The sequence below is a fragment of the Stegostoma tigrinum genome, chromosome 3 (genome assembly GCF_030684315.1).
Source record: "Stegostoma tigrinum isolate sSteTig4 chromosome 3, sSteTig4.hap1, whole genome shotgun sequence".
Classification (NCBI taxonomy): domain Eukaryota; kingdom Metazoa; phylum Chordata; class Chondrichthyes; order Orectolobiformes; family Stegostomatidae; genus Stegostoma; species Stegostoma tigrinum.
This window is the reverse complement of record NC_081356.1, coordinates 59,822,241-59,849,870: the sequence shown is the minus strand read 5'-3', so window position 1 is coordinate 59,849,870 and position 27,630 is coordinate 59,822,241. Positions and strand designations below refer to the sequence as shown.

The 27,630-nt window shown below is 39.8% G+C and overlaps 1 protein-coding gene across 1 annotated transcript in view; it reads left to right on the top strand.

Moving 5' to 3' along the window:
* ntrk2a (neurotrophic tyrosine kinase, receptor, type 2a) overlaps positions 1-27,630 on the top strand; it is a 252,771-nt gene that overhangs the window by 14,688 nt on the left and 210,453 nt on the right. Inside the window, exons 2-5 of the mRNA XM_048527298.2 lie at positions 7,498-7,572; positions 7,667-7,738; positions 17,796-17,864; positions 20,923-21,080. Coding sequence (XP_048383255.1) covers positions 7,498-7,572; positions 7,667-7,738; positions 17,796-17,864; positions 20,923-21,080 — 374 coding nt within the window. The remainder of the gene's footprint in view (positions 1-7,497; positions 7,573-7,666; positions 7,739-17,795; positions 17,865-20,922; positions 21,081-27,630) is intronic.

The following is a 27,630-nucleotide window of genomic DNA, read 5'->3' as shown; positions in this document are numbered from 1 at the left end:
TGCTTTTATCCCAAGACATAGACATGCTTTGAAAATCACACTAAAAATGCATTGTTTACTTTTTATTGTTTTAGCAAGAGTATTACTCTTTTCTTTAAATGGCCTAATGCCAATGTGAATATAGGAGACGGGGAAATGGCATGCAAGTGCAAATGAATTATATACTCGACTGCTAATATCACAGGGATTTCCAGGTTGGTAATGATTAAATGAATGCTAAAATATCAATTATTGATCTCTTCTACAGCAAAAAAGATTGAATTCTATCTCACTGGTCTGCAAAGGGGTCAACCCAATGGGTGTTTGAACAGATAATGTCACATGTCTTTGGAAAGTTGTCTTAGGGATTGTGGGAGTATCTTAAGTAAAATCAGAGAAAATCAGTTTGTGGCAGATCTTCAGGTGGATATATTCATGGCTAAAGTGTTATTCATTGTAGTATGTTTGCATTGAATATGTGTCATTGGTTAGAATTCGTCTTCACAATTAATGACTCAGTTCAGATTCTGTAGTTCAATGAAAAATGGGAAAGAAAACATCCTTTTAGAGACGTCTAAAACAAAGTTTAACTTTAACTTATACTACCCACTAATAATGATTAAATCCTGAGCAGAATCACCTAATTTTCCTGTTTATTTCAAGTAAGTTAATGCATTCACTAAAGAGAGAAAAAAAACTTCAGATGTCAACACAAAATGCTTTATGCATGGTTATTTCAGAGTGAACTTTAAAGGCAATATTACTTTATGAACATAGTTCATGTTTCTTGTTTCAATGTGCATTACCTGCTTTTTATTAATCTATCTTAAATCAGCCATTCAACTTGTCCAAGTCCTTTCAATTTAGCTGATCCTTGTCAAGTGATCACACAGTTTAACTTAATCAGTAAATTTTATAGTACAAGACGGAGCCCATTCCTCCTTATGATAAAATCATGAATTGGTTGCAACTCAAAAGGAGGTCATTTGACCTTTTCTGGATATTTATGAATAGTGTGAACAGTTAGCAAAGTGAGGAATGTTAACACTAGAAGGTTACATACCTTGACAGATTATGAATATTAGTAAACATTTTTAAGTAAGGCATAGACCCTGTATTCTGACCAACAATGGTCCTTAATTAACAATCTCCAAATAACATATCCTACCCAGCGGCAGGATACATCATCCACTTTGCTTCAATAAGTAAGGCTTGCTGCTCCTGGCAATTTCCTTAGGGATTCTGTAGTCTAGTTAGGGTGATTCCACTGAAGTGAAGGTGACTGATTAGAAGAACCTGAAAAGACCTGTCATTGTCTCTTTTAGTTTGGGAGTTTCAATTGCATACATAACACATGGAAACTTCAATGCTTCTAGAGGAAGATTACTTTGTGCGTCAGTCTAGGATAGGTTTAAAAACAATTTCTATAGTAATGGGCTACCCTCCTGTGACACCAGACATCCTGTTTGTTTATTTTATAACAATCAATCAATGATCTTTCAGACAGGGAAAATTTACTCTGTTGGTCTGTAAAGGGGATTTTCTGTGATTCATGATTTTTGTCCAGGCTACGAAGTGACAGAATGACTACCAGTGGATATGAAATAAACTGGAGATTCAAATTTCACCCTGACTTTTCTTGAGTTGTCTTTGTTTTCCTGTATTTCTCACTGACAGAGGTTGGGAATGGAGTGGCTGTTCAAGGTGTTCAAACGCACCCTTAAAACTGCTATTTCCTTTATATAGATCATTGCCTCTTTCCCAATTCATTTTGGAAGGTCAAATTTGAATGCAGAATACAGGGTTAATGGCAGGATTCTCAACTGTGTGGAGGAACAGAGATATCTTGTGATGCACATCCATAGACGCCTCAAAGTTGCTACCCAATTTGATAAGGTTGTAAAGAAAGTGTATGGTGTGTTGGCTTTCATAGGCAGGGGAATCGAGTTTAAGAGCTGCGAGGTTATGCTGCAGCTCTATAAAACTCTCGTTAGAGCACACTTGGAATATTGTGTTCATTTCTGGTCACCTCATTATGGGAATGATGTGGAAGCTTTAGAGTGGGCGCAGAGGAGATTTACCAGGATGCTGTCCGGACTGGAGGGCAGGTCTTATGAGGAAAGGTTGAGGGAGTTAGGGCTTTTTTCATTGGAGGGAAGAAGGATGAGAGGTAACTTGATAGAGATGTACAAGATGATGAGAGGCATTGATAGAGTAGATAGCCAGAGACCTTTTCTCATGGCAGAAATGACTATTATGAGGGGGCATAATTTTAAGGTGATTGGAGGAAGGTCTGGGGAGATGTCACACAGAGAGTGGTGGGTGTGTAGAATGCGCTGCCGGAAGTGGAAAGTGGAGTCAGATACTTTAGAGACTTTTGAGTAACTCTTGGATAGGCACATGGAGGATAGTAAAATGTAGGGTTTGCAGGGTAGATTGATCTTAGTAGGGTAATAGGTCGACACAACATCATGGGCCGAAGGGCATGTACTGTGCTGTACTGTATTATGTTCTATGTTCGAAAATAGAAACAGTGAACATTCTTCAGCAATAAAATGTGTAATGTAACTGGCAAAAAACAACCAGCTGAGCTCATATTGAAAACTATTTCCTGGCATTGGTTGAACAGTTTCTCATCTGTTCTGCAGATTATTTCCATGTTGGTTGATAACTTGCTGGAGGTGAGGCATAACATTGTAATGATGAAAATAGAGAAGAAGGTTCGTGCAATAACACAACTTTGTTTGATGAAGGGTCTAGGCCCGAAACGTCAGCTTTTGTGCTCCTGAGATGCTGCTTGGCCTGCTATGTTCATCCAGCTCCACACTTTGTTATCTTGTTTGACCCCTTGTTTGGTTTTGACAAAATACATGAAGATGGTTGACTCTTGTACACTACCCTGTGAGGAACTGCAGAGATATCCTGTGGCTGAGTTCATTAATCGCCAACAGCTACAACCCTCTTTGTACTAGTGTCATGATCATGGTATCCTAGAAGCTGACCAAGATGGATCATCCACTCTACACTTATGGCCAAAAATGGCTCTAAATCCTTCACTTTGTCATTTGCATTAATGGTGTGTCCTGTTAGCGCTGACGATGGGAATGTTAATGAAGCTTCCACACTCTTTTATAGAATCATAGAATCACAGAAGCATTACAGCATAGAAAAAGGCCATTTAGTTCATCATGCCTGCACTGGCTCTCCAAGCAAGCATTATGGCTTAGTGATATTCTCTGGCTTTTCTCCCAAACTCTTGCACATTCTTTCTATTCAAATAAACCTCTAATGCTATCTTCAATACCTCACTTCAAAGTTCCTCCACTATATTTTCAAGGCAGTATATCCCAGACCCAGAACACTTCTTGTGTGAAAAGGTTTATTTTCACTTGCTAGTTTGCTACTTACTTGAAATCTGTGCCTTCTTGTTCTTAATCATTTTAACATCACGTAAAGGAATGCTTTGTCAATTGTTCTCTCCACCTGTTTTACCACCTTCAGTGATGCACACATACACCCAGGTCACTCTACCCTTAAGAAATTTGTCCCTTATTCTATATTATCTGTCCATGTTCTCCTTACCAAAATGCATCACTTCATACTTCCTTGCATTGAATTAATCTGATACCTATCTGTCCACTCCATCAACTTGCCTATGCCCCTTCGTTATAGTTAAACAGTGTCTTCCTGACAGCTTACATTACTCTCAAAGATGCTCTTGTGGTGCAGTGGTAGTATCCTATCTTTGGGGCAGGAAGTCTGGGTTCAAGTCTCAACTTGTCCAGTTGTACGCCATAACATGGCTGAGCAGATTAATTAGAATTATCTACAATGCTTCTGAGTTTTGTGTCATCTACAAACTTAGAAATTGTTCCTAGCATTAATATTTATATCATTCAAAAAAAAAGTGATGGCCCCAATACCAAACTCCTGGAGAACTCAGTCACCAATTTTCCTCTAACCTGAAAAATATCTATTGACAAGTACTGTTGGTTTCCTATCACTCACTTAAGTTTGTATCCACATTGCTACTGACCTTTTTATTCTATGACCTATAACATTTCTCACAGGTCTGTTATATGGGGCTGTATCGAATGCTGTTTAAATCATGCTCTTTGAATCATGCCATCACATCAACAGCATTATCCTCAATGACCCCTTCTAATCCATTTCGAAAAAAAAACTCCAGCTAGTTAGCTACAAATGATTTCCCCTTTAGAAATCTATGCTGCTTTTCTGAAACAACCTACCTTTGTCATTGTGACTACTAATTCTATCCCAATAGTTAATTCGAGAAGATTCCCCATCACTGAAGTTAACCTGACTAGTCTATAATTGCTGGGCTTAGTCTTATAACCATTTTTGATCACAGGCATAACATTTGTAGTTCTCCAGCCTTCTCAGTTCCACTGAATCTTGGGGAAGATTAAAAGATTATGGTCAAGGCCTTAACAATATCCACTCTCACTTTTATCAGTATCCTTCAGTGCCTCTCATCCATTCCTGGTATCGGCAATCGGTCAATCCGAATTGTTTCTGAACCCTTCTGGTGGGAGAGTTTTCTCCTCTGCTACTGTTAGTTGCTGAATTGTCCACCGCTAGTCATGACTGAAGGTAAATAAACTGCATACCTTTAATAGGATACAATCATTGGTTGTGGAGTCACTTAGTCTAATCTTATAGCATCTTACTTAAATTGTTTAGAATTTCCTCTAGATCTGTGTTATTTCTCCTCACCCCAACTTTACAATTAGTTGTTGCTACACTTGGCCTGCCCTCTAGCACTGCTAATGAAATCACAGTTGATCTACTGACTTGATAACAGTGCTGAATGAGAGGGAAGTCAGAACATGAGATTATAGATTGTGGTGGACCATAACTCTATTGTTGCTGATTTCTTGCTGTGTCTTATGGGTACCCAGTTTTATGTTCTGAATCTATTCCATTTAATATGGTGGAAGTGCCACCTAATACAATGATGATATGCTCAGTGTGAAGACAGGACTTGCTATCTGCAAAAATTGGACAGTAGTCACTAGTCGCAACTCTGGCATTGACAGATATATTTGCAACAGCTGAATTAATGAGGAAAAAAATCATAAAAGTTTTGTCTCTCATGTAGATTCTTCTAGAATCTGTCACGATTCCAGTCGGGCAGGTATCTCATTCAGGACTTAGTCATTCAATCAGTAGTTGTGTTTTTGAGCCAGTCTTGGTGATGGGCATTGAATCACCAACCCCTAGACTATTCTCAGGCCTTACTGCCCCATACTTCAGCCAATTATTGTCCAAATTGGATAGATACCATTTCTTCAATGCAAGGAGAGGAGTTGAAGTAAATAGTTACCTGAAGGAGGTTTCTTTGCCAATGTTTGATGCGATGCCTAGACGCCTTGTGGGATTGCGATTCAATATTGAGGACACCCCCAAGACAACGCCATCCCAAGTGTATTTCATAGGACTGCCACTTCTGGCATGTTTGTCCTGCTGGTTGGTATGATGGCATGATTCTGTGATAACTATGTCAGACAATTGTTTGACTAATTTGTTGGAAAACTGACCTAATTTTAAACATATCCTCAAATACTAGTGTGAAGGAATGCATTGCTATGACTGGGCTGTGTATGCCTTTATTTATTGTGCCTTCAGATTGATGCCAGCTAGTCCACAGATTTAATTCTTATTGTTCCTCTTAATAGCTTGATACAACAAACTTAGTCACTAAACCTCTCCTTAAGATGTAACCACATTACTGTTGGTCTGCAGTCAGGGAAGGCAGTGGCCTAGTGATATTATCACTAGACTATTAATCCAGAGACCCTAGTATTGATCTGGGGAACTAGGATTGAGTCTTGTCATGACAGATGGTTCAATTTGAATTTAATTAAATAAAGCTGGAAGCAAGAGTCTAACGATGACCAAGAAACTGATGACAGTTGTTGGAAAAACCCATCTGGATCACAAAAGTCTTTTAGGGAAGGATCTTTATCTAGCCTGACCTACATGAAGTTCCAGATCAATAACAATGTGGGTGACTCTTAACTGTCCTTTGAGCATTTAGGTATGGGCAATAAATGCTGGCCTATCCAGCAACATACTCATCCTGTGAATGAATAAAATAAACATATTGGCCAGACTGTACAGGACAGCAAATTTCCTTATTAGCAGATTATGAATGAAGTGCAATATATTTGAGATGCCTATAAAACCTTCCAGTGACAATCTTTACAGTTTTGATAATTGACTTATGGATTTTATATTTTATTTTAAATTGGATAGAGCCCCCACCAATCTTTCCTCTAAGCTGCGTAGATACAAAGCTATGTGGCAATCTGGATTGCTCCATGTTGGTGACAAACAGTTCATATATAAGCAGCAGTCCCTGAAAACTGGACAGTTGACTGTGCAAAAGTGACCATGCATCATAAAAAAACGCATTGCACAGAAAAGGAAAATTAAAGGGAACACTGCTCTGCATCCCTTGAATTCCGACATGTTTCATTTCAATTCAGTTCAAGCTGCAATTTATCTGAATTTCTGCAGTGTTTTTGTAAATATATGAATTAGTTGTTGTGTAATGCTGAGGTAAAAACACATGACCGTGGACGACTAATCATTTTTTCTTAAATAATAGCAGAGGGATATGGCTATCGCTTGGACTTTGTTTTGCTACTAATACAGTTGCTAATATGTTTCTTTTAGGATTGAGAGAAAAAATACATTGTAGAGTTCCTCCAGCAATTTCTGTTTTTGTTTCAGCTCTCCAGAATCCGCAGTTCTTTGTTTTATATTACCTTACAGAGAAATTTGACTTATCTGTGATTGCCAAAAAGCTGGAACAGCAGTTGAATTTTGTTACTGGATGTTGCAAGAGTGTTATTCGATATTGCTGAGTATCACTGTTATTTGGGAAAATGTCTTGCTGTACTTCGACATCAGAATTTTTGAACACTCATTGAAATTTGAGATTTTCAGTTGGGTTTCTTTGTACAAGGTTTTTTGTTTGGAAAACAGCTGTGGAAATAGTACCAATCTGAGTGCTGAGACATAACTTTAAAGGAAAACTTACTATATTTTCATTTCCTAACATGATATCATTAGCCCTTATTCCCAAGTTATAACTTCTGCCAGTAAAGTTGAAAACAGAGGTGGAAATCAGAAAATCATAATTTATTTTGATTGTACTGTTTGGCACAATCACAAGCTCAGCCAATTAAAGGTTCCCAGCTGGAACTATTAACATAGTTTCTGCTACTAGCTTTCTGATGTATTATGATAAATTTACACAGCACATTTGGTTACTGTTACGTAATTCCTAAAAAACAGTTCGTATTCATATTTCACTTCCTTTCAGTTTCAAAACTGTCTCTTATGAATGTTTTTGCTTTAAATTGTTTGGACTAAAATTAAACCAATGACTAAGCAAAAAAAGGATCAAATTACAATTCAACTGATAAAACTCTCCATTAAAATAATTGGGCTAATTGCTAACCTTCATTTTTTTTTCTTGATCGACAGCTACATTGCAAATCAACCCAACCTGTCAGGTATCAATGAACGAGACATAGAACCTTACACTGGACTGAGAAATCTGTGAGTATTTCTAACAGATTAAATCCTTGTATTTCCTAGATACTTGAAAGCTATTCATGAAAAATTCATTTATTGAAATTTTCTTCATTTCTAGAACATTGGTTAATTGTGGATTGACATTTATTTCACGACAAGGATTCCATAATAACCCTCGGCTTCAATACATGTGAGTCATGATTGTCTTCTTTTCCTTGACAGTTTTTTCTCTGCCAAACACTGAGTTCTCCCTGTCCTCCAAGAGACTAATGACTCTTCAACTGACTAGCTATGCCAATGTACTACTCCCAAATGATCATTCTTCATGACTGTGGTAAGAGTCTGTGAGATTAAAGGTACCGAGATGCAGGTGGTATATGTGAAACTGGTCTTCAGATTTCACATCCTTTGTATCACTTCACTAGTACTTCCATGGATTAACTCTTACAAGCAAGCAGAATGCCCAAAGGAAGTTAATGGCACCAACTTCTTTTTTGCAGTGGTTAATAGATTTGAAATATAATTCTTTGTATGGTTCGGGCCTTTTAAATAGGTTTCTTCAGTTTGACTGGGACAGATTAATAAGAATTCCATTCACTTCCTCCTTCAAAATAAACATGAATACATCATTGTCTCTCTGATGCAGGGTCACCTGCTCTGCATTTCCAACCGTTTCACACTTCCATTCTCGGACCAGCACTATTCTTGGTATACGTCTTTAAGCATAACGTTCAAAAGCATTGTACCAATACAATTGGAATATCCAAAAATTGGTTAGCTGGTTTATTGACCTGAAAACCTATTCCAAGGACACAGACACCAAGACGAGCCCCATACAATGTTGAACATACTTTTGTACCTTTGTCTTTGTACCAAAGGAGAAAGTCATTGGCTGATGATGAATAGCCCTACAATCTGTCAGTTCATACTCCTTCCTCTATAAATCAGCTGTAGGATTACTGTCATGGGCATTAGACCAGCCTCCCTAGACTATTTTAAATTACTTATACGCATGCAGTTGAAACAATTTTCTTACAATTTTATGAGTCTTCCAGTTACTGGTAGTTCTCCTATAACATGATAGTTGTGTTCTTGTGTGACCTTGCGTAATAGAAAATCGCCATGGAAAATTGTGATATAGGGAAATCGCTATACTTGTACTGCAGGAAGTTTGCGTTATCCCCTCAGCATCCATTATTCATCAATCTCGTTACAGCTAATTCATGTTAACGAGACACGAGTTATAGCAGAAGTATGTGTGTCACAATTTAAGTCTTTAAAGTCTTCAAGTCTTAAAAATACCTGAGAAATGAATTCTTTCCTGCATATTGTTTCAGTTGTTGCTGGACTGAGTCGAATACGAAACAGGGTAAGCAATGTATGGTGAGATTATAACATTTGTCACAGTGCTCTTCACCGTCAGTCTGTAACATTGCTCTTGGAGGCTACATCATAGCACCACGTTACAGATTGCACTATCCGTGTGTGGATCATTGTTCTCACAAGCATAAATACTGGCCCAGATCTTCCATTCAGGATTTACAGCACTGATTAGACAAATAAGATAGAATAAAGAACTGTAAATACCGGAGATCAGAAATAAAAGCCTAAATTGCTGGTGAAATGCAGCAGATCTAGAAGCATCCGTGGGAAGAAAGCAGAATTAACATTTTGAGTCTGGTGACTCTTTATTAGAATTCAAAGTTGATATTAAAAGTCCTCGGTGAAGCCTGAGCACCCTCAAGTAATTCCAGGATTTTATACTAAAACAATATTGATGCACAGGAAATGTACATGTAGGACATCTAGAGCATTAGAATGTAATATATTACAGAAGGTCATTCAGTCATTCTCTATGCAGTGAGTGTTCATTTTCACTGAACACAGATGGCTCTTATGTTTCTCAGAGAGAAATAGCTCACAAATCTTTATCTTAGCCGAGACATTGGGATGCTTCTGGACATTCATACCCTGTGAGCTTTTGGGAATAGAACCACTTATTTTGAAATGATAATACAATGGTCACTGTCAGTGCCACAAATTGCTTTTGTTAAATGTACATTCTGCCTGCCCCTTTGCTAAGTAATAACATAATTAATTAGATGCCAATTTCTACAGTGGGGATGTATCCAAGGTGCTTTGTTGTGATTGGAGAAGTCGAAAACTGCTGGCGATTACCTATTCGTACACACACATCTTCTTCAGGAGAGCATCATTGCTGTTGCCTTATTCCTGATCCTTTTTTTCCAGTGAACTCCCTCTCATGGCTGGTGATCTGCACTACCTCCTATGTTGAAGTTGTAAAGAATGACTAACTTGGCTAAGTTAACCAATCAAGGAGAGAGACCACCATAAAATTATCCTTAGCTTAATCAGGGTTGGTTATGTTAGAGGTGTATACACTGATGTGATTTGCCCGCTTGTGCTGTGCAAGAGGAGTTTAGATTTCATCGCATGATCAATAAAACTCTTCTGCTTGTACTTTTTGCCACTTCCTTTCATATTGTGATGGTTGTTCACAACCCTGAACCTCTTTCGATTTTTAAGTCTTCCCTTTAATAGGACCCTTTCCTCCCAACTAATTAGTTTAAAACATTATCTGCAACCCTGGTTTTATGATTCATGGCTTTGGGTAAATTATGAAACATTTAAGAACATATAACTTTACTAGGACTGTAGGCTTCCCAATGGTGCAGGGAGTCATTGCCTTGCAAATGCAGCATGGTAATTGTGCCCTCTTCTCAATATAAAGGATAATTAAAACTAACCAGATTATTATTCCAGAGACCCAGGATAATGTTCTGGGGACCCGGATTCAAATCTCGTCATGGCAGATGTTTGCATTTGATTTCAATAAAATAAACTTGAATTAAAAATCTATGGATGGCTCTGAAATCAGAAGGAAACAACAGTCCTAGTCTGGTTTGACCTAAATGTGACTCCAGATTCACAGCAATGTGGTTGATTCTTAATGGCCCTCTGCGCAATTCGAGATGGTCCCTTTAAGCTGCTGAGTCAGTGACGTCCTCATCCTGTGAATGAATATAAAAAGGGATTCTCATAATGTACAGCCAATGTGTGCCCATATGCAACAAATCATGCAACTCAATACGTAGTACCTTGGTGACAGTTATGGTGCCATCATTCTGAGGCTGCTCCCTCTCCTAGGTATATTCGAGCCACTAAGGCAAAACAAAGAGTGGCTGTTCAACGACGAGGGCCCTCTAATTATGCCATAGCTGATGACTTAGCTGCACAGCCCATGCACACATGCACTACATGCAAACAGTGGAGCTGTGATACAGCACTCAGTAGTGTCCTGTAACATCATTTCCATTCCCAGGATTGCTTTGGAGGAGTTCTGCAGAAATCAGAGTAGGTGTCAAATTTTATGATGTGTGCTGCTATCTGTATCTTTTAAGTGTGTGGGTTCTTTGGGGGTTTTTGAGGTCCCAGTGTATGCTAGAGTAACTACCTTCTGGTTTAACAAGAAGAGTCCTTTGCAATCATAAAGATTATGCGTTTATTGTTTATCTATAACTATTTATGGATTATATGAATAAACTTGATGTTAATACGGTATTGTTGGGAGGACCTAGTCTTAGGTCCTTCTCCCATGAGAGAGATTCCTATTTTGTTCTACTGCAAATTCCACCTGACACCATTACAGTAGATGGTACTTATATTTAATCAAGTGATAGCCCTTTCAGACCTATATTTTGCAATTCCCTAAACTTTTTTTCTGGTTATTATTGTTGATATATATTTGCCTATATAGTTTCATTTACCATTGCCCCATCTACCACACCAAATCTTTGATTTGAAAAATTCAGATGAACTGGATGCTTAGCTATCCTCCCTGAATATGTTTGCTTTGGACTTAAAAGATTGATAGTTTGTTGAGTTAAAGGCCGTTGTCTCGGGCTGTCTTTCTGTGGTCTAAGTGTGGTCTTCTGAACTGGAGGATCTTTCATCTCCTGTATTTCTATGAAGAAGGATGTCATCTCTACCTGAGCAAGTACATTTTTCTTTGCAGTATCAGAAATCTTTATACATTGACATCTGAATGGTGTCTTCTTGAAGTTGTGTGCACTGCATCCTCATTTTGCACACAGTTTGCCCTTTCAACCATTTTATTAATTCTGAGCTTGAAATGATTGTCAAAGGCTTTCAGTATGTCCTCAAATGTGTATGTTTCTTCTTTTATTCCTTTGGTGAGCAATAACATTCTCTGCTATACTCCTAATTATATCCAGAAGTGTACTTACTTGTTCAGCTTCTGACTTAGCATCCAGTTTAGAAGCCATTCTATATCTCAATAATTGTTTTCTCCAGGATGTCCAATGTTGTGTTCTATTTGCCCCATTTGTGAAATTAAATCTTCCTGAATATACTACTTCTGGTATTATGGCTTCCTAGTGTGATTGGATATTTTAAACTTACTTAAACATTTTTATTTTGCTGTAATGAGTTATCCTGCACTTTACTGGTATCCTGAAGGCTTTTCCTGCTTTTTGTGACTTTAAATGTAGGGTTCTTATGCTTTCAATGCTGAAATAGATGATCTCCTGCCTTTTGCAGCTATAATGGGCTCACCTCAAAAATTTCAATATTAGGCCAGAATTGCTCACTTCTTTAAATTGCCTAATGCTTATCTGTTTGAAATGACTGGGTTTGTGACTTTCTCAGCTGATTTCATCTGTTTTTCTCTTGACGCCATTAATTCCTTATTTTACTAGCCATTATTGCAGTGTTGCCTGATCCAAGCTGCAGCTTGTTTTTTTTTAAAGAAATTTTTCATAGAATCCCTACAATGTGGAATCAGGCTCTTTGGCCCAACAAGTTCACACCAATCCTCACTGCATCCTACCCAGACCCATTCCCTATAGCCCACATAATCTACACATCCCTGAACACTAAGGGCAATTTTATATTGCCAATCTACCTAGCCTGCACATCTTTGGACTGTGGGAGGAAACTGGAGCACCTGGAGGAAACCCACACTGGGAGAATATGCAAACTCCACACACACAGTTGCCTGAGGGTAGAATCGAACCCAGGTCCCTGGTGAACCACTAAGCCACCATGCCACCCCTTTCAGCCAGAATTACTGCTCTATTTAAAGTTTGATTTTAGTTTGACTCATGCAAACTCCAATGTATGTTCAATTACTAACTGAAATTGGACATGAGACCGGTCATACAGACCACTGCCTTACAGTGCAGCCTGTCCCTCTGCCTTGGAACTTCAGATTTCTTTTGTTACAGTGCATCTCTAACCAGAGCTGAAATGCTTTGATGTATTCTTCCTTGCAGTGTCACCACAAGACTTTTCTAGATTTTGCTGAGCTCAGTAATCAGTACTATCCATTCTCCTTGAAATTCACTTGCAATAGTTGTCTTGGAGTTGGGGGTAAGCATTGCTGGCATCATGCCATTATTTAGAAAGTTTGACTTGCTCCATCCTGCTGTCAAAGGCATGGGCCCAGTATGTGGAAAGAATGTGCCTTTTTTTCCAGGCAAATGACATTGGGGCAAATGGAAAGCATTGAGTAACTCTCTTGACAGCTTGTGGAGTTACAGCTTTTTTTGGTTATTAGGAGCCTAATTTTCCCCGAGGCATCAGGTACTAAAATCTTTCAATAGTTGATAGATTTAGTTTAGAAGTGTTATGAATCTAAGCCTCCTCTAGTTATGAAACGCTATCGGTTCTACTCAGCAATTTGAGAACTAGGGGAACTTGTATTGGGATTTTTGTCAAGGTTGAACTGACTGGCAGACACATGTGACTTTGGTTTAACCCTTAATGAGATGCCATTAGGCTGTTTGTTATGTGACATTAATGTTCTAACTGTGCAAAAGTGCCTACTAGCTGAAGCCCAACAGGACTTCAAACAGGCTCGACAAGTGGCTTTATCATTGGAAAATGTAGCAAGTGGAGCATATGAATTGCAGGTTATTCTGATGAAAGCAGTATACCCACGCTCAGTTCACAACAAACAACTGCACCCCCCAGTCGTGAACCTTTTCAACTCCCCCTCACATTCCCTAGACGCCATGTCCATCCTGGGCTTCCTGCAGTGCCACAATGATGCCACCTGAAGGTTACAGGAACAGCAACTCATATTCTGCTTGGGAACACTGCAGCCCAATGGTATCAATGTGGATTCCACATCTTCAAAATCTCTCCTCCCACTACTGCATCCCAAAACCAGCCCAGCTCGTCACCGCTTCCCTAACCTGTTTTTCCTCTCACCTATTCCCCTCCTCCAACCTCTAGCCATACCTCCATTCTCTGCCTCCTAAAGTCATCCTGCCCTGTTGACCTGTACGTCCTCCTCGGACTGACATATCCCCCCCACCTATACTTACCTCTACAGGCTCCATCTCCGCCCCTTTAACTTGTCTGTCTCCTCTCCAACTATCTTCTCCTCTATCCACCTTTGATCTGCCTCCCACACTCTCCCTATTTATTTCAGACCCCTCTACCTATCCCCCTTTTCTGATGAAAGGTCTAGGCCCAAAAAGTCAGCTTTTGTGCTCCTAAGATGTTGCTTGACCTGCTGTGTTCATCCAGCTCCATACGTTGTTTTCTCGAACTCTCATCAGTCCAACTGAGCTCAGGGAACACCACTTGAGTAAAGGCAATTGCATAGCCTCACTCGGGGCACATCCTGAGCAGAGGAGTCCTAAGTCCACTCAAAGCAAAATCCCAAAATCAAAGCCGAGCCTTGGCCAAATTGTTAAAATTTTCTTCAGGATCTGGGCCAGCAAACCATTGCAGTTGCTGCTGGTCTGTAAACTTAAGTCAACAAAGCAGTCCCACTAGACCTAAATTGAGTAAGAGAACTCAAAGACCCATATGTTGGAGAGTGCACACCCTGGAAGGTCAACCAATACCTTTAGGGACATAAATTTGTAATAATAATGGACTCCAAGCCCCTGCGAAGTCTATTGAAAGACAGAGGGGTGCTTCCTAAAGCTCCAGGCTGAATTCAGTGGTAGGCTCTCATTCAAAGTGTGCATAATTATAAGTTGGAACACTATCCGGGAGGCAAAACTGTAAATGCAAATGCATTGAGCGCCTCCCACCGGCAGATAACCCACCAGCGGTACTGCCACTGGAAAAGTCCTTCGTGATTTTAAATTTTCTGGAGACTTCCAGTCACAGCTGACAATATCAGACTTTGCATGTAGAAAGATCCAGTCCTGGCAAAACTGCAAAAGCTAGTGGTGATGGGGAAACCAAACGGCTGTCACAACCAGAACCGAAACTTTTCTGGAGTCAGAGAGACTAGATCACCGTAGAGGACGGCATATGGTGAGGAGCAGGCGTGATTGCCTTGAGTATGGGTCGCTGCCAGATACTAGCTGAACTTCACTGGGTCATCCAGGGGTTTCCAGAATGAAGATGTTGTGTGAAGTTATGTATAGGTGCCAGGATTGGAAGCAGACACAGCCGTGTTGATGGTGCAGTGCCTGGAGAGCCAACAAGGACAAAAATTACCATCAGCAGCTCCCTCATACTTGTGCGAATGGCTGGGTAAACCCTGGGCTCAGCTACATGTCGACTATGCAGGTCTTTTCATAGGCTCAATGTTCTTAGTCATTATGTACACCCACTTAAAGTGGCTGGACATGCACAGGGTTCATTTGTCGAACATGGGGGCAACCATGACAAAACTGCATGCATCTTTCACAGACTCCTGGAAGTGTTTCATAGAATCCCTACAGGGTGGAAGCAGGCCATTTAGCCCATCAAGTTCACACTGACCCTCTGAAGAACATCCCACCCAGGCCCACATCCTACACCATCTCTGTAACTCTACATTCCCGATGACTAATCCACCTAGCCTACACATTCCTCAATGGTATGGGCAATTTAGCATGGCCAATTCACCTAACATGCACATCTTCAGACTGTGGGAGGAAACTGGAATACCCAGGCAAAAACCACACAGAATTGGAAGAATGTGAAAACTCCACACAGACAGCCCTCTGAGGGTGGAATCAAACACTGGCCTCTGGCACTGTGAGGCAGAAGTGCTCTTATCAGTAACTGTAACTAATAAGAGGCCATCATTTTCCAGCAGGGAATTTAAGTAATTCCTAAGGTCAAATGGTATTCAACATAAAACGACAGCTCCACACCATCCAATGGCCCGGCAGAAAGAGCAGGCCAAACTCTGAAGGCAAGCTTAAAGAAACAGCCTAAAACTTCACTAGATACCGTTTTTGTTCCTATTTGATTATAGAACCATCCCTCACGCAGTGACAGGGATAGTTCCAGCAGAGTTGCTAATGGGGACAAAACACGGTACCAAATTAAATCTGATTGTCCCAGAAGTGGGGTCGGAGGATAAACTAGTGTCAAGAATGCCAATGCCCGCCACAAGACTCCACTAAGCGGGAGAGGCAGTTTACTTCAGGAGACAAAGTTTAGGGTAGGAACCGTGAGAATGGCCCTGAATGGGTATGAGGCATGGTTGACATGAGGCCAGTTCCCATGATGTAAAAAGTTCGGGTAGGTGTGACAGTTCTGAACAAGCACATGGACCATATGAAAGCTGCAATCTCACAAATGGTGTGGGAGAAAAACATGCCCAGCTCCTCTACAGCCTTTCTGAATCCTCTGGAACCCATGGGTTCTCCCTCCCCGTCAAGCATTGAAGACACCTTGGAACCTGAGTGGATACGGTAGATGTCACCACCTTGGTGCCTTTGCTGGTTAAAGATGAGTGAATTTCTTCCGAAACGCTCTGGGCGCAAGAAGGCCAGAGATACTGTGATATACACACAGCCCATGTCAGAGACAGAGTTGGAGGAACCTGACCCAGTGCTAAAATACTTTGGGAGGAGCTCCAAAAACAAGCAACTGGCCTATGTCCACAGACTCAGAGGGAGGGATATAGTGATTATAATGAGGTCAGCCAGGTGGTCTTCATAGAATATGAGAGCCTTGATTGGGGCTGTTAACTGGTCCAATCAGGGAGCACTGGCTAACAGATATAAACAGGAGTGTCAGAGATTCTACTCAATCTGAGAGCCAGCTCTGAGGAAGCTGGACCAGTGTTAAGTACAATGTACAATTAAATAAAGAGTGACTTGGTGATGGGATACTGGCCTCTGTGGAGATATTTCTTTGCCCCCTTTCTATCCACCACTGCTGCCCGCACCCCCCCCACCCCCATCCTCTCCCATCCAATTTCCGTCACTACCAAGGCCTCCCGTGCAGAATCCGAAAATCTTGGTGCCTCCTGTACATCCTTTGTGTCTTTCCCAGGTCAGACTCCCAGCATCTACTCCAAACACTGTTACCCTCTCTTCTACGAGGTATCTGCTAACTTTAAGCAATGCTTGCATTAGTTCCAAGCTGATGGGCTGTGCCAGTGAACAGTTCAATTATAACTGACTAGACACAGGGATTGTTAAAATGAGCAGGCATGATGGAATTGGTGTGGTGCTTGCATTGTAATCAATGTTCCAGGTTGTCAAATGACCAGAGAACCATTTCTGCAGGGTAGATGGGAATTCTGTATGGGGATCCTGCAACATCCCCATCAGAGCAGACACCAAAGGAATTGTTGAATGGCCTGTAAACTGAGACAGCAACACTTCCACTCATTCAGACAAAGGGAAATATCATCCCTGCATTCAGTCTGTGAAGCCCTGTCAGAATATAACATGGTTCAATGAAATCCCCTCTTATGTTTCTGAACTCCAGTGAATATAGACATCATGAACCAAATCTCTCCTGATAAGACAGCTGCCATCCCAGGAATCAGTCTGGTGAACATTCATTGCACTCTCTCCAAAGTCAGAATGTCTTTCCTCAGATAACGAGATCAAACGTTCTCTTCAGGTGTGGTGTCACCAAAGCCCTGGGCAACTGCCATAAGACAGTCCTGATCTTGTAATTGAAGCCTCTTGCAATAAAGACAAACATAACATTTGCCTTTCAAATTGCTAGCTGAATGTTCTAAAGTGGGATGAGGCTGGATAGCTCTTTGTTGGCTAATGAGGACACAATGGGATGAATGGCTTCCTTTTTGGCTGTGAATTTATGTGATTCTGTCCATTCTATGTTATGTGAAGTCTTGAAATAAAGTCCATTGATGCTAATTTAAATAGTAGACAGAAATTTCATGTGACCATGCTTAAGTATTACTCTGATAACATCACCTTTAAGTTCAGTGTGCCAAACATTATAACCAACTCTCACACAATTTAGTTTTATTTCTATTTCAGCAACCTTGCCAATAACAGATTTTCAAGTTTGTCCTGGAAGCCTTTTCGATATTTGGAACTGACACATTTGTAAGTGGCCTTTCATAAACATTTACTATATAATTAATGCAAAGGTTTCAAATGTACTAAAATCTTGTCCAGTTTCTGAACATATTGACAACATATACATTTTTTTACAATTTAGTAAATAATTCTATTTACTGTTTTAATGGCAATAATCCAAGAATTTTAATTTTAGATGTTGATTTGAGGAACTGTAACACATTCATTTGAAATTACCTTTGTCCAATATTTTAATAAGACCATTGATCTGTTCTGAAAAGGTTAATGCTTCGATCTGAGCAGCAGACAGATAATTATATGAACTACTAAGTATTAGTTTGACAATGCCTATGTTCAGCATGCGAACTGACTATGTACTTGTATAGTAATTTAATTTCTGGATTTAAGTATTAGTTTATAGGCTTTATAAACAAATTTTTTATTTGTTCTACTCTGTAATAGCTTTCTGTACTTTAATCAGAAATGCCAGCTTTGGAGACACATAACTCTCTGGTCAGATTATAACAGAAAGCAGAATTACCCTTGAGAGTAAGTGGTAAATAATGTTATGGATATTATGAATAGAACCAACACCTCATTAATCCAGGTTTCATTTCTTAATGGAAATATAATTTGACCATTTCCTCAGAGAATATTGAAGCAAACTGGTCAGTGATGGTAGACTGCTAATTTTCGATTCTTTAATATATTCTTAAATTTCTTATAAGTTTTATATGATTGTTTTCCAATTGCTTAATTTGTCTTGTATATTACTGTAGTTGTTAATTTTAAGCATGTCACAATACATATTTAAAATGGCCAGTTTCGGAATGAGTCATTGCTTTTGAGAAATTATTTTGTGATGAGAAAACATTTATTTAATGAAATTAGTTATGTCTAGATGAGAATTTTCATTTTATGAAGCTGTAAAGTTTCAAAAAAGGCTTTTTATTTTGATAGTACAACATTGTGGTTTAAATGTGAAAATAAAAGGAAATACATTTGATTAAATGCACTTTCAATGCTATTCTTCAATCATTTTGTTACATTGATCACAGTAACATCGCTATCTATGATGTAATGTTAACATAATTCCAATGAACACTTAGCTATACATAATATTTTACAAATTTGTGCATGCATAGAACTGAAAAACATACTAATTTAAGAGAACAAATAGTTTCAGAGTAATTTATAGCACTCATTCAAGTATTATCCCAATTTGCTTATTTTCGTCCTGGAGATTTTATCTGGTCCTTATGTACTTTACCTCTATTTGATTACATTGTAGATACTATTCACTTCATGATGTCTGAGAATGTATATATTCCTCGTGGGCTTTAGCGTTTATCTTCTTAGTTTCCGTATCAAGCAGAGATTAGCATTTGAACTGCTTCTGATTGGCTAGGCAACCATAGTTGAGTCCATTACTGGCATTAGATTATGGCATTTACTACATTTTTTCCCTTATTAAATGTATTAAACATTTTGTTTTTGCTGTTACTGATCCTATCTGATATTCCAAAAGCAGCTTTTATTTTGGGCTGTGAAAGGTTCCAGAGCTGAATTTAACTTGGCATCCACTGTGTTTTTAGAATGGCTTTTGGCCAGTTGGAATCCTCTTTAAGACCTGGTCGTAATCTAATGGTATAAATATTTGAATTTCTGTTTATGTAATTTTGCAACTAATCAATAGTTTTTTTTAGTATGTTTCTCACATGCAAAATTAACAAAATAGGTACGGAAATAAATCAATGTGTGTTTTTAATAAGGGTGTTTCAAGTGTAATTGTTGCCTGGCTTTTAGGAATTTATGCAAGAATGGAGATGTGAGCTCACAGTGGGATGTAGCTGAGGGTAGGCATCTTGTCTAAAGGATGACCCTGCAGACTAAGGGCTAGTACTTAGAATTTTCAAGACCTACACCTGAAATTTTCACTCTGCATGCTTTATGAAAATCAAATACAGGCAGAAGTGACATACCTGCATCAATCACATTGGCTTCCTTCATGTTAAAATCTCAAACTGGTACTTTAAGCAGTAACATAAGATACTCAGGGTAAATAACAATGTATTTCTTTTGTTATGCAGATAGTGACACCAATCGAGTCCTTGAATTTAATCCCACATCTGTGCAGGGTTATCCCTTGAGGATCCATCGAGAAATCTTAGGCATCCTTTGCCCTGGGGTCCCCCAAAACCACTGCGTCCTGGTACTCTCTCCTTAGTTGAGTTTTGGTAACCATTCCTTTGGTGACCTGGTGGGGAAGCCTCTTGCCAACCCAAAATTCTACTTCCTCTTGTCTACCAAAAAATTAACTTCAACCACACAGTTTAGGCTGGAGATGAATGAATCCCGTGTACTGCCCCTGCCTGCAGAACTAATAGTCGGGATTTAAACTTGGCCTTCCCAGCTTGATTGTTGCACTTCAGTGTTCTTTTTTTTAGAAGTACATCTAGTTTTACTCACACTTTGTTTCACATCTGTGGAAATCAGCTCAGTGAGAATAAACTGGCCACTTAGAGTTTCCCCTTGTTCTACTTTTAAACTTTGTTCCAAACGTAATCATTTAGGAGGACGTAAATGGAGTAATATGTCTACTGTTTATTACCTTAGACCTGAGTTAGAATCACAGGACATCTTGCAACCTGCAACCCGACTATTAGTTGTGCAGGCAGGGGCAGTACACGGGATTCATTCATCTCCAGTCTAAACTGTGTGGTTGAAGTTAATTTTTTGGTAGACAAGAGGTTTATAATAACACAAATAACTGCAGATGCTGAGAATATGAACCAGATACAGAAATTGCTGGAGCAACTCAGCAGGTCTGGCTGCTTTTGTGGAGGCAAAGCAGTGTTAACATTTCAAAGTGTCAGTGGATTCAAAATATTAACACTGCTTTCTCTCCAGACATGCAGAGTTTCTGCAAAAAATTCTGTTTTAGTAATATGATCTATATTATTTGACTGGTCTAATATAAAACTGATAAGACCCTGTAAACTATCTAAAGAAAATCTAAGCATATACATAAGTCTTTAATACTAGGTGATCTCAATGTGTTTGTAAAATATTTTCTTTCCTGTAGGATCTTAACAGAAAACCCATTCCTCTGCTCTTGTGGCATTGCATGGATCCAGTTGTGGCAAGAAAACAACCTGGCCACTCTAGAAATTCAGAACCTGACATGTCGAGGGGAGAATAACTGGAGGATGACTCTATCACACATGAAGATCCCAGACTGTGGTACTGTCATTTTTCCCAAAAGCATTGTGTATGAATTTTTCCCTTCAGGTGACAGTTAAAGGTCTGTTAAATAAAACATAAGAATAGAAGAAGGAAGGATAAATTAAGGTTGTAGACTTGCTGGCCGAGCTGATGTGTTTGATTGCAGATGTTTCGTCACCTTGCTCGGTAACATCGTCAATGCGCCTCTGGTGAAATGTTGGTTTTCGGTACCATTTGTTATTTATGTACCTTGGTTTGCTGGCGTCTCTGGCATTCATTCTAGCTCTGTTTTTCAGTGGTTTACATATTGAGTCCAGCTCAATAGGTTTGCTGATGGAGTTCTGGTTGGAATGCCAGGCCTCCCTGGCATGTCTCTGTTTGGTTTGTGCTTGTATGGATGTGATGTCCCAGTTGAATTTGTGACCTTCTTTGTTCATGTGTATTGAGACAAATGAGAATTGGTCGTGTGTCTTGGTAGTTGGTTGGTGTATCCTTATTGTCAGTTTTCTTCCAGTTTGGCCTGCGTAATGTTTCTCACAGTCCTTGCACGGTATTTTGCATATTACGTTAGTTTTATTGTTTGCGGGCATGAGATCCTTTACGTTTATCAATAGCCATGGAAAAGTCATTGTTGGTTTGTGGGTTACTCCAATACCTATGGGTCCGAGTAGTACTAGTGTAATAAAAAAACCATGCAAGGACTGTGAGAAACATTACACAGGCCAACCTGGAAGAAACATGACAATATGGATTCATGAACACCAACCATCCACCAAGAGGCACGACCAGTTCTCACTGGTCTCAATACACATGGACAAAGTAGGACACAAATTCGACTGGATCAACACATCCATAAGAGCACAAGCCAAACAGAGACATACCACGGAATTCCTGGAGGCCTAGCATTCCAAATGGAACTCAATCAACAAACATATTCAACAGGACCCAATATTACAAACCATTGAAAAACAAAACCGGAAGCCAACCCCGCTCCCGCCCCCCACCCCAGTATGAACAAATGGGACAGAACACCAACGCTTCACCAGAGGTGCTATGATGTTGTTAACTAGCAGGGTAACGAAACATCTGCAATTAAATACAATGGCTCAGCAAGCAAGTCTACAAAGTCATCCACAAGCCAAACTAAAAATCTTATCAAAAACTTTAAATAAGTTAAGGATTATCAATGGTTTAACAGGGAAAACATGTGCCTGAAATAACTGGAGATCTTTTAGCATCTTGTACAGATTCCATGCCCTGTCTGTAATTTGTGAATGCCACTAGTACTTTGTCCTTATTGATTGCAGAATATTTAATAACTTTATGCTGCAATTGCCTTTTATTTTTAGTGCCATATTAATGATTTAATAATCAATGTTAGTACTCAAAATGATGGCAATGAAGAATAAATGGAACACTAACTCTGCTCTGATCTTAAAATATAACAGGGGATCATTATGAAAACTTAGAAAAGTCACTGCTATAGGACGTGAGTCCAACATTATCAGGTTAAGAGGCCAATGATTAGAATATAGGGCTTTAATGATATTGAATACAGAGCAATATGTTTTTGGATGCAGTGCTCTACGTTAGAATGTTTAGAACCCTGTGGCTTGAGTACAGATCACTATGTTATGAGGTATAGTGCTCACTGTTGTTGGATACAGAGCCCTGTGTTGTTAGATACAGAGTCCTAAGAAAACATTAGGTTGCTCAGAATTACTAGCGCTGAAGCAAATAAATTACTTTGATCTGTAGCAATTAGTTGAGGCTATTTGGAATAGTTGTAAACAAACAACGTAATAAAAACACATTTGATAGGGAAATAAGTTAAACTATGAATGCACCCTTCTTTTGAATTTAACGTTTGTAACAGTGACCCTGTCCACTGGTTGAAAAGTGGGAGACAACCCTACTGCAGTCATTTTCAAAAGTCCTGACAGAATTCAACATCTATAGGCTATTAATTGCCTGCTGCCAATGCCCCTGCCCTTTTAAATGGACAATCCCAATTCATCGCAATTCAAGATCTACTGGACAATCAGAGGGTTAGCAGCTCTTCAATCATGAGTATCACCAAGGGAGATGGTCACTGCTGATACTGCAACAGGCAAAATGGAAAGGCCCTGGCATTAAGGAAAGTTTACTGGGCTTGTCAGGAGAATAAAACAGGTGTCAGAAAATGGGAGGTGACTGTAGTTGTGGTGAGGAGGGAGTCTCACAATGAGGACAGACCTTACTGTCGGGTCCTCAGTGAGCCAGAGAGGGTGGCAGATCAAGAGAGTTCTCTTTCTCCCACTCAACCTTTTGGGAATCTGACGAACTTTGCTGGGCCATTAACGGGCCTCTTAGGGGTCTCCGTTGCCCTCTGGGCAGTGATGTTATTCTTGACCTACTTGACTTCATTGAGGAGATATGAGTAAGTGACAGCCACCTCCCAATCTTATAGCAGCAACCTTCCATTCTCCTCACCCACTTCCAAGGGCAGAATTTAATTCTGTCACTTGTTGTGTTTTATTGAGACCTAATGAAAGCACAGTAGGATATAGACAAAAGTTAAGTACCATTGGTTACAAATGAACAAAGCTTAGAGTATGTGGGAAACAGCAATGCTGAGCTGTGGAAACTCCATTGACTTTGATGGAAGAGGTGCATTTTAAGTAAAATACTGCAGTCTTCTACCTGACTTGGTACGCTATCCTTCCTAAACACCACTTTAATATCTTCCCTTCACTCACTGCCACCCTGCCCTCCTTACCAATCTGCTACCTGATACCACACCCTGCCTGGCACCCAATTTGTAGCTTGATGTCACGAACAAGCAGCTAGAGACCACAGTGTGGGACCTGTGAGACACTCCCCTGCGGGAGAAAGCTGCACTAGGTTTAAGTTCCAAGAAGTTGGAGTTTAACAGCATCTGAGATGTCAGCACTGAGAAGGTTCACTGTGTCTGTCGAGTGAAGTGGGTAGTTCTGATCCAGGGATGCCCCAGGCTTACTTGTGTAGGCACTTGTCCCTCCTGGCCTTCAGGAAAATCTGAGAATTAAATCTTAAGGTCACCCTTAGGGCCTTCTCTGCCAGGATTCAGCTTTTCACAGGCTCTACCTCCCCATTAGGCCTCTGGTTGCAGTTGCTGATTATAGCCTGGCCACATCTTTGCAGTCAATATGCATATTTTACACAGAATTCCCATCCTTATTCTGGCATCTCACTTGACTGCTAAAAGGAGTTGGTTAATATGGGAACACGGCAGGAAGGAAATGGAATTGGTAGGTAATAAACACTGGTTATTTTAACTGCCTCTCCATCTGGATTCTGTCAAGTGGGATAATTAAAATACGATCTTAAACACAGTTATGACTCAATTTAAATTTAAAGTCATCCACCAGAGCCAACTGTTAAGAACATTTGCTACCTTTCTTCGCTTGAACATCAAAATGTTTGCAGTAAACTAATATTGAGACATCTAATAAAGAAACCTTAGATAATATAGCAGTGAACTGTTTACTGATAGAAGTCAGATGCTTTGGAATGACTTATTTACTGCATCAAATCAATTGCAAACTTTAGAATGGACCACTGAACTGGTACAGCACATCAGAATGCCAACACATATTGCAGCAGAGAGCTAAGTCCTGGCTTCTTGCCTAATGTACTTCCAATAGATGGGTCCTGACATTTGCCATGTGTCGAGGACAGCTGTCACTGGGAGACCACACATTTCACTACAGGGAATAATAATAAACTGTACAGGCCATTTAACCTCTAGAGCTTGGTCCATCAATGAATTGCATAATGGCTGAACTGAACCACATGTTTATTCAAGATAATAAAGTGTGAAGCTGGATGAACACAGCAGGCCAAGCAGCATCTCAGGAGCACAAAAGCATCTTGGATTCTCCAGCATCTGCAGTTCCCATTATCACATGTTTATTCACCTGTCTTTTTTCCTATATTTGATGATCTTTCCTAAAAATCAAATGCCAAAGTAAATACATGCACTTGTGATGGATCCTATATAATCACGGGTCAATTTTGTGCTCCCTACAAGAAATGTTCTTCAAACAAAGTTCAATTCTCATCAAAATACTAGCACAAACATTGTGTTAGGTCCCTGAGACATTAGATTGAATTTTCTGATCTGCATTGGTAGTTGCCCATTTATCTTTACGGGGGATTTCTGGCCAATTTTCTGAGGCACAAGTTGAAGCAATCCAGCAATTCATGCAGTAACTGCTCATGGCCTTTTTTATGGCAGTAGCTGTCATGTTCTCGGGTTTCAAGGTGCTAAATCCACTTTGACAACCGCTGAAAGAGAATAAATGTGTATGGTAATTGAGGGTAGGGTGGCAGGCAGATGCTGGAGAACAGGGCTGCCAGGTGTGTGAGGGGTGTGGTGTCACATGGTTGGAGTGGGGGATGGTGATAAGTTGGTGGTGGTTCAGTTATATATGTTTGATGGAATAGAGTGACATGTAGGCAAGGGGTGCAGATGCCAGGTTGTTGAAGAATCAAGGATATGTGTTAGAAGTTATTGTAACAGGTAGATAAGGGGTCTAGGTGCCAAATGTATTGGAGTAGGTGCCGGGTGGGTGATGGTTGGTGACATGTTGACAGGGAGAATAAAGCACTAAATGGGTGAGGGGAAGGTAAGGCGATGTCAAATGGTGATGTTTAGGGTCGTAGGTGGGTGACGGGATTGTGTGGCAAGTTGGAAAGGGGTATAGGTGCTGGGTGGACAGGATGGCAAGTAAATGTGGAGGTAGGATGGCAGATGGCACAGAGTAGGGTGGCAGGTGAGTGGGTGAGGGCTCAACGTAAGGTATTTCCAGTTGGAGGATTGCCATGAGATTGGTGGAGGGAGTTTGGCGATTGGGTTGGTATGGGAGAGTTGGTATTGAGGTTTTTGGATTCTTGTTGGAGGTTGGTAGAAATAATCAGGGATGTCAGTGGTGAATTGTAGGGGGTCAGTTTCATAGTTAGCTGAAGGTTAAAGCAAATTTAATTCCTCTAATTTTACTTGGTTAACTATTAAGATAAGTAAGTTATAATTACTCAAAGTTTCCTGGCTTATTTCAGAGTTCCCGGACAATCTATGTGGAGTGAGCTGTGTTGGGACTTTCTCATGGTCTTAACATGCGACTCTAGTATATATTTCAGCATCAATCTTCTGATTTGAAGAAATGGGCCTCTAAGGACTCTGGATATTTGATGACTTGGCAAGTATCATTTGCCTATTGTCCTTCTGACACTGTTGCTTGGATGTACATGAGCCATAGGAACTTCTCAGTCGCAGCAAACAAGGCATCCTTCCTTACAAAAGCTTCAGATTATGAGACCACTCAGAGAGACAGGTAGAGAAAAAAGCTTTTGCTCGCAATCTGGACACATGTGACCTTATTCATTGGTGAAGCAGGCTTGAAGGGCCAAATGGCCTACTTCTGCACCTTCTTATGTTCCTATGTTAGTAAAAGATCAACTTTGGTTGTAAAGTAAATTAGTAGCACTGGTGTAAAAAGTCACATTACCATCAACAAATGTTGGAAAATTATGTGAACATGCCCTACAGTTTTCTGAGGTGTCGCTGATGAAGAAGTTTGCTGGTTGGTGTATAGTTGCAAAATTGCCATAATAACTCATTTACTCGAGTTAGGAATAATTAGAGGCAGCTATATGGAAGTAGGAAACAGATGGGCCATAATCTCATTGAACGGTGGAACAGGCTGGAGGGGTTGAATAGCCTACTTCTGTTTCTATGGTCCTATTTTGCTGAAGATGAGCATTAGCCAATGGAATGTTCAATTCATGTGCCACCAACTGATGGATTAGAGCACTCCTGGTATCTAGTACAATATCAATAAGACCTTCACACTTTCCCAGGTTGAATTCTTCTTTCTCAATTAAACTTAACACTAAAAATGTAAAATAAAAATTTAACAATGAGTAACTTGTTGGGTGATGTCGAGTAATGAGTTAAGAGCATGAGTAGAAGAGATCATGATGTAATTATGAAGTTAGGTTATATGATTAGAGAGAGAGAGAGATATTCCTGGAGGAGACACTCTAAGCTCACATAGAACTCTAACTGTACAATAGATGGTCTGTAAATGACCAATTACTCATTAAGGCAATATAGGAAGTCAATTCCTTAATATTTTTGTGACAAGAGTAATTAAAAATTCCGTGATGCTAAAATCAATATGACTGCACCAAATTCCACTTTAGGCTGTTTATTTAAGCTGTACGTTGGAGATGCCAGTTAAAACTATGAATCTATGGCATCTACATTTGTGTTTGTCATTTTTCTACAGAGTCTTACGGCTAGATTTTATGGGCAGAATATTTTGGCATTTGGGATCATTTACAGATTTCAGAGGACTGCGCAGTCCACGTTAATTTTCCAGAAAGTGACCGATGTTTCACCTTCCTAATGAGATGTTAGAAGCCTGATTGTCTATCAAGTGACTGCTGCAGCCTGTGTTCATTTCAACAGGAACTTTTTAATTTACAGACCATATATTTATGCAGCTAGAGTTCTACATGAACTTAGAGTGTCTCCTCCAGGAGA